At 34.1% G+C, this 8,366-nt stretch overlaps 1 protein-coding gene across 1 annotated transcript in view; it reads right to left on the bottom strand.

Annotated features, from left to right (window-relative positions):
* Positions 1 to 8,059, bottom strand: part of STK26 (serine/threonine protein kinase 26) — a 22,922-nt gene extending 14,863 nt beyond the window's left edge. Inside the window, exons 1-2 of the mRNA XM_005872842.2 lie at positions 8,042 to 8,059; positions 6,288 to 6,518 (exon numbers count right to left, since the gene is read on the bottom strand). Coding sequence (XP_005872904.1) covers positions 6,288 to 6,518; positions 8,042 to 8,059 — 249 coding nt within the window. The remainder of the gene's footprint in view (positions 1 to 6,287; positions 6,519 to 8,041) is intronic.
* Between the last annotated feature and the right edge of the window lie 307 nt (positions 8,060 to 8,366).

Raw genomic sequence — 8,366 nt, 5'->3', positions numbered from 1 at the left:
TCCTTTCTTTCTTTCTTTCTTTCTTTCTTTCTTTCTTTCTTTCTTTCTTTCTTTCTTTCTTTTCTTTCTTTCTTTCTTGATGCTGACACTATGTAGGGTGTATAAGAGAAAGAGAGGAACAATACTCCCTCCCCCAAGTCTTGACATCCACTCTCTCCTGTCACAAAGGGCCAGCTTGACCTGAGGAAAGAAAGAGCTGAGAGTCTTTGATAGCAGTAATGTCTATAGAAGGAGAGAGAGGAAATAAATTCCCATTATGTTGGGAAGGAGAGAGGAATTCCAGGAATTGTAGGAGAGAGGAATTGTAACTCATTTTTATGTATAGAAACCAGGTATTCTGAACCTCAAAATTATGAACCTGATGTGTATTTTATATTCTTTTCAAGAGAAGAAAGGGCTTCTCACAACACTGTATAGCCTGAGATTTTTCTTGTGCACAAGTTTATTTCTAACAATTATTATATTCTACCTTATGAATTCAGAATGCTTCCCATTCACCTGAAATTTAAAAGAAAAATGAAGAATCTTATAAAACATTTTTATCTGTTTCTGCAGTTCTGCATGAATGAAAGCACCTGTTTTCCAAGTTAAAAACAATGTGTTTGGTACAAATTCAAAACAGAACCTTATCAACTTCTATTCTTCACCAAAAATATTCATATAAAGTTTAAAATGTGATTAAAGTTATGACTAATTAACTTCTCAAACTGAAAAGAAGGCTTCCTCTTAGTCCCCACAACTCAGTGGAAGTAGGTAGAACTCTCCTGACACCAGCAGAGAACCAGAACTGCCCAATAGCTTTTCTGTTTGCTTCCTTCTGATCACCATTTCCAGAGACAAGCCTCACTGGAGGATGGCCATAGGTCTGGATATTCAGAAGATTGCTAGGCAGGTATGAGTACTGAAGCAAGGACTGAGTGGGCATAGGCATAAATGGTGAGCTAGTGGGGTTACTCCCTGCTCAAGGAAGCTTAACCCACAGAGGCTCTGTTTACCAGTTCCTCAGCCACCGCAGTTCTCAATAAAAAAAAAACAAACACCAATCACAAGCAAAACAAAATAAAAAAATCTAGATCCTATGTTTTCCTTCTTTTGGAGGGACTAAAGCTTCTATCTTTGATTTCTGGTAAAAGATGTTTGTGTTGGAGAAAGCAAATAAGTATGCTTGGTTTGCTTTTAAAGAATTTAAAAAGCTAAGATGTCTACATACTGGTTTACAATTCTAAAAGAGCCAAGTGACTGGAAACCATAACCATACATCCTGTACATGTAAGCATTGGAAGTCTCTGTAGGAAAAACTCCACTTCTTCACTTATAAAATGATCCACACATTTTAAAAAATGGGTCAGAGGAATAAGTTTAAAGTCCTGCATCAACATAGTTTGTCAGCTAAGTGTTAGGAAGTAGCTCTCTGTTCCAAAATTCAAACTGCCTAAAGAGCAAGTATTCTATAATTGTACTATTTACTGAGGAGTGGTTGGAGTCTAGTGTTAAAAAATTACTGGCGTCTAGAGTATCAACTCTGTTACCCCATGAAGCCTTTGAACCCCACTGTTTGTTGCTAAAGGCGACACTTGGCCAAAGGGGAAAAATGCTGCTGTGGAACTTGGAATGCATTTGTTCATAGAAAATAGATTTAAAATACTCATTTTATGTATTTGAGAGATCATTATTATATATCAAGTACATGTCGAATGAAGTGAGCTGGTCTATAACTCCAATAGCCAATCATGACATTGACCAGATAAACCAGCATGTATAAGTAAAATAAGCTAGTCACCAAAGAACAAATACTCTATGATTTCACTTATATAAGGAAATTAAGGTAGTGAAATTCAGAGAGACAGAAATTAGGATGGTGGTTACCAAGGAGTGTAATGAGGAGAGAATGAGCACTTACAGTTTAATGTGTACAGTTTAAGTTGAGGAATATTAAAACGTTCTGGAGATGGATGGTGGTGATAGTTGCACAACAAACAATGTACTTAATGTCACAGAATTGCACACTTAAAATGATTAAAATGGTAAATTTTATGATGTATATTTTACCAGGATAAAAAAAATAGAATGTGGCATAGCCCTAACCTGTGTGGCTCAGTTGGTTGGAACGTTGTCTCATACACCAAAGAGTTGTGGGTAAGATTCCCAGTCAGGGCACATACCTAGGTTGTGGGTTCAATCTCTGGTTGGGGCATACAGGAGGCAACCAATTGATGTCTCTCTCTCTCTCTCTCTCTCTCTCTCTCTCTCTCTCTCAAAATTGATGAACATGTCCTTGAGTGAGAATAACAACAAAAAAAAGAATGTAAAATTTTATAGAACTTCAAGTGACAGTAGAGATCATGCCAGATACTTTACCATCTCTGAACTGTTTTATTTCAGTTTAGAATTCTTGTCTATACCCCACCTTCACATCCCAACCTCCCTCAAAATCATACTCAGGACTTAGTTCAAATACTACTCCCCAGTTTTGGGGTCACTGCATTTTATGTACCATAGGTAAGTGGATAATATGAGGCAAATTAGATGTACATATCTGGAGCTAAGGAGAGAGGCTGGAACCAGAGACACGAATTTAGACATTGTCAGAATAAAGTGGATGAGACTGACCAGGGAAAATATGCATAATGACAGCAATACACATAAGTAAATGGCTGTTGAATTGAACCTTATATGGGGCTTTGTAGAAGTGTGTTATGTGAAGTTGAAAGCTATTCTTATTTTGAAAAGAAAGAAAAAAGTAAGGAGAAAAAATTTCCCTCCTCAATTTCCTTCATGTATTTTTTTTAAAAAGTCTTGGACATGGACAACAGTATGGTGATTGCCAGGGTGAAGGGGGTGGGAGGAGGTAGAGAAGGGTATATGAGGTATAAATGGCGATGGAAGGAGACTTGACTTGGGGTGGTGAACACACAATACAATGTACAGATGATGTGTTGTTGAATTGTGCACCTGAAACCAGTATAACTTTGTTAACTAGTGGCACCCTAATAAAGTCAATATAAAGGAAATGAACATAACAAAGGAAAACTCATATTATTTTTAAGGAATATTCCGGAAACATTCACCCAACCCTGGAATTATGTACATTATGCACACACAAAAGTCTCAGGAAAAATGAGACGGCTACAAAATTGTACAGACTCTATTCTGGAATATTTTACTTAAACCATTCAATTATTTTTTTAAAAAATAAATATTGGTGGTAGTATCAGGAGGGGAGCATATTTCCTTAACATAAACATAAATCTAAATCTAAAGGCATTTTTGAACAGCAAATAAAGGCATGATTCAAATTCTATTCAATGCCTGAGTAAGCTTCATTTTAATATTTACATTGAACTAGAAAAATATTTAAAGATTATAAAATATTCTTCCAATATTATGAGATCAGAAAGGAAGGGTTCGCTTATTTTAGTACACTTTATAAAGACTAACTTTGTTTCTCAAGAAAATCTGCAGTGAACTAAAATGAAAGGAAAATACTGTGGTCATACTGATGTGTTTGTCTTGTTTTTACTCTTGTTTTTAAAAACGAAGTTATACAATGAGCTCAGTCAAAATGAACACCAGTACATTTTTTCATGTCTCAAAAAAAAATCATTACAACTGCATACAGTTCCAAAGAGAATATAATTTTCTCTCGAAAGCAATAACTTTTCCTTCAGCATACAGTGATTTCTTGGTTATGTGAAGTTTAAAGCTATTCTTTAAACTCACATATCCTGTGTAGGATATGTAAACCACATATCCTACTCTACTCAATTGACTTGACCCACAAAATTCCCCATGTCATCTGAAATGGAAGGATGGGTCACAATAAGAACATAAGTTGACTGATAATGCAGTTCCCAGATGGTATTTAAAGGATGCAGCCTTGAATTACACTGACTTCATTAAACAGAACCCTGTTAAACTTGATAGGATTTTACTTAAAAAATACAAGCCCACAGAGCCACACTATGTTTTAATATAAATGGAAAATAAACAAGTTGGTCGATTTACGAAAATAATTTCAATAAAATATATTAGAAAAGGTTATAAAATAATAAGACATTTCTTTTTTGTGTATATGTGTACATCTATATAGAGTTAATACATATATGTTTATTTACTTTAAGGTAAATATATTCAGGATACAAATAATATCAGCCAGCTGTGAACTTCAACAATTTTATCATGAAATGACATGTTTCTTAAAGTAACCATCATGGACTTTACTTACTGATGGATAAAAGAAAAAAAATAATTCTGTTTAATCCTTGAAGAAGACATCTTAGATAATGGTTTTATGTCACTAACTGGTGTGAGAACATTCTACAGTCAAGATTTGGATAAGAATTATCAGTTTTATTTGCTTAAAAATTAAGTATTTACTGGGTGACTGGTACATGTGTACCATGAGGGAAATTTTTTAAAAGGTGAAATATTAGGAATGTATAATACAAAAAGACCTACAATTCATTTTCCATGAGAATATTGAATATGAACAAAGACTATAAGCAACCAATAAAACAGTCAATACCATTTCAGTACCCATTTTCATTATAATATAGAATAGCCCATTTTAAATAGGGCTTATTTAATATTTTAAGTTAGTTATCAAAAATAGCTTATCTATGCCTAAAAATAGGAAGGGTCTGGAATTAGCAGGATTCAATCCAGGAAGAGTAAGCCAGAACGAACAAACAACAAGGACAATAACAACACACACATACACACAACAAATTCTTGGGGCTGTCTATAAACAAGGCTGCTATGGGAATTAGGAGGGAGACATAAAACTATAAGATTGAGTGTCCCTAGGATTACTAAAAAAGAATATTACCACTAAATAAGCTTCCTATATAATTATTTACATAGTAAAATGGAGTAATGGCTCACTGTAAGAAGTAAATTGAACAGAAATTGCCAGCAGAAACACCTTTTCTTGGAAGCCTTTCTTAAAGCCTTCACCCTCCCCTCCAAAAAAAGGATAGAAGTGACTACTTGCTTATTTGTGCTCTACTTGTACCTTGTACATACTTAATAACAAAATTGGCCCCTTTTTAGTGCAATATGGGATGGTGAGCTCCTTAATGGCAGTGGTGAATCGTTCATTTTTATAGCTAGAACCTAGTAAAATGTATAATACATAGTGACTATTTGGCTGTTTAATGATTCATTCTACTATGCATTCTTTGCACATTCATCTAATTCATGTAATATTAGAATAAATCAAACTTTGTAAAAAGGCAGGAAAATTGTTGATGAATTTCTATATCGTTAGATAGGTTATCCTAGGGTTTATTTGGTCAGCAGAACATAAAAATATAGCATTAATTTTTATGCAGGTCAACAGCTTGAGAAGTTATAAACATACCCCTTTTGGCCTAGAAATAGATAAAGAAAAAAACTGAACAAAACAAATCCTCACCCACCCCATGTAAACCCTAAAAAGCAAAGATCTAACTAATAGTGCCTTCCACTGAAAAATTTCAACACTAGGAAAATAAATTTTAATTTTAACATAATTTAAACTCTAACCTAAGCTATTTTTGTATTTATGCTTCACATGCAATAGACACAAATTGAACTACCTCTGGAACCCAGGAACTCGTGGATTTACTAACTAAAGAGTTTTCTGTTATGCAGTAACATCTCCATCTGCTGGAACTTTAGGTGTCTGCTAATTCCACGATCCTAGAAACTAAAAATCCATTTTTTTGGATGGGTGTAGGAGGGAACAGATATTATTCATTTTAATTTCATTTAAACAAATATTTATCACTTGCATAAGATGTGCCATGCCCTGTGCTAAGTGATGTAAAAGCCAAGACTAGTTGAGCTAATCTCCCTCCATCACAGAGCTCACAATCTGGAGGGAGAGAGGTGTATAAATAACGACCAAACCACAATGGAATAAGTTACAGACTTACATATTCTATAAATTCTGAAGTTGAGACAGACCGGACCACTGAGAATAATGTGTGAAAGCACTGGGGGAAAGTTCTTTCTTAACAAAGGATATGTCTCAAGGACCAGCTGCATTTCTGCTCCTCCATCAATCCAAAGGTTCAGGTGTGGGAAAAATGATGCAGCTGAGTACTGGGATGCATTGAAGATACAGCTGCTAGATCTATACAAATTCTATTTGGCACTATAAATGGGGCTGGATTCTGCCTGGAAGCTAAAGACTGCCAAATCCTAATTTAAGACATTGCATTTCAAAAAAAAAGAATTTAAAAAAAGAAAGAAAAACTTATAATGAAAATACATTATGACAAATAATACAGCACACACATTACCTTTAAATATGATCCATAGTATTTTGTTACATATGAGCTGTCACACTGACTCAAAACAGTTATTTCTTGCTGAATGTCTTCAATTTCATCTTCAGCTTCCTCAAGGTCTATAATTTTAATAGCAACCACTTGCTGGGTACGGTTATCAATTCCTTTGAAAACTTCTCCAAAGGAGCCTTTTCCAATGCGTTCTAATTTTGTGAACAGTTCTTCTGGGTCAGCTATATTATTCTAAGAGGAGGGAGAGAAAGAAAGGGAATAACACAAATGTTTTGCATCAATTCTTTTAAATGAAGGAAAATAAATCATATAAGACATTAACACATTTTTTAAAGCATACAAATTCCCTTGACTCTTCACATGTGCTTTGTTAGAACAACAGTAACTCCAAATGGTGGGCTAGTCCATATTCTACTGGATCACACACATTCACTGAGCTTCCTTGATCCTGCTACCATAAACAATCCTATACAACAAATGTTGTCTCTGAAGCCTGCCAAAGGGCCAGACATGTTTTAGAGTAAAGCAGCTGGCTATAGATAGGTTGCACATTAATGTTATGATAGCGATACTGAGAGAACTCTTAAACTAAGTTATAGGTAGGTGAATCATTAAAAATTCTAACATTCCACCAGCAATATGTTACCTTTTAATTCTCCTTTTACCTCTCCAACTTGGAAAACTCAATCAGCCCCACCTACACTTCTAAACCACCATGTAAACAACACAGAACACAAAAGACTCAAGAATCTACGAGTCTCGTTTTTTTTTTGTTTTAAAAAATCTTTATTGTTGAAAGTATTACATAGGTCCTCCTTTCATTTTTTTCTTTACTTGAGATCTTATCCACATGCAATGTTCTCATCAATGATTGAAATAACATTCTATCCCTTTATCATCATAATTGCTAGTACTCATGAGGAAATGGTAAAATGTTGAACTTTCACAACTTATCTCACACTGGCAATCCAGAGTAAGTCCACATAAAATTTATAGTCAAGCATATATTTTAATAAATGTATAGGCATGACTTAGATTTACAAATCACTGTCCTTTCCTGGTTCAATATTATCCTTTATCTTATCATATACAACTTTTAACTAAAATTTTATGCCCACAAGACAACCTTTATATGCCTACTTAAACTCATATTGCTTAATACTGTACATACTTCTAATCAAGTAGAACACAAGATCTACAAACCTCCCCAAAAGGCATGTTATTAATTTATATTTAAGTGATTTATTACTCTGTACCTAAAACTTTACTTTTAGATCCTTCAAATATAGGAGAATATTAGCTAGTTCTGGTAGCTATCTATATTTAATTTGACAGTTGGACCCAGATCATCTGTTCATTTACAACTTTACCATCAAGTCATCAATTTGAGGAGACAATTATAGAGTTAGCATGTTCCCTATGTCTTCTTTAATTGTACAAAGTGATCATTAAAGTTTACTTTTTTTCTCTCATCAAGTTCTCTGCACCATTATGACTAAATAGATCCACTAGCACTCCAGTAAACTAATTTTGAGTAATTTGAAAACTTATAATTGCCTTAACATTTTTTTCACCAACTTTTCTTTTTTCCAACCTGCTTAAATACAGTTTGCACACGACCTGCTTATTTTATAAACTTCCGCATTTTCCTGGGTTGGATATTTTCCATTTCTAAAAGCTGCACTTTCCATGTAGTAGTCTCTTTGATGTTGCAAGATACTCATTATTGATGTCATTGGTATTCTCTTTCTTACCAAGACATTGTACTTCATTGTGATTACTATTAAATAGTAGCTAAACCAAAGGTACCTCTCTTCCTACTTTTAGTGATGGTTCTTATCTTTCCAGTACCTTGTGGCAAAAACAAAACAAAACAAAACAAAATCTTTGTCAAACAGCTTGGTGACAGGTTCACCACCCTATTACTTCCTAAATTCAGTAGATTTGGGAAAAGATAAAGAAAAAAGCTTCCAGTCTTTCTGACATAACTATAAAACAAATCTAAAAATTGGAAATATGCCATGACTAAAAATACATAGTATGTACTTTCTGATACACTGTCAACTAGGAAGTAGATTA

The sequence above is a fragment of the Myotis brandtii genome, unplaced genomic scaffold (genome assembly GCF_000412655.1).
Source record: "Myotis brandtii unplaced genomic scaffold, ASM41265v1 scaffold393, whole genome shotgun sequence".
NCBI lineage: Eukaryota > Metazoa > Chordata > Mammalia > Chiroptera > Vespertilionidae > Myotis > Myotis brandtii.
Note: the sequence above shows the minus strand (reverse complement) of the source record. Positions and strands in the feature narration are given on the sequence as shown.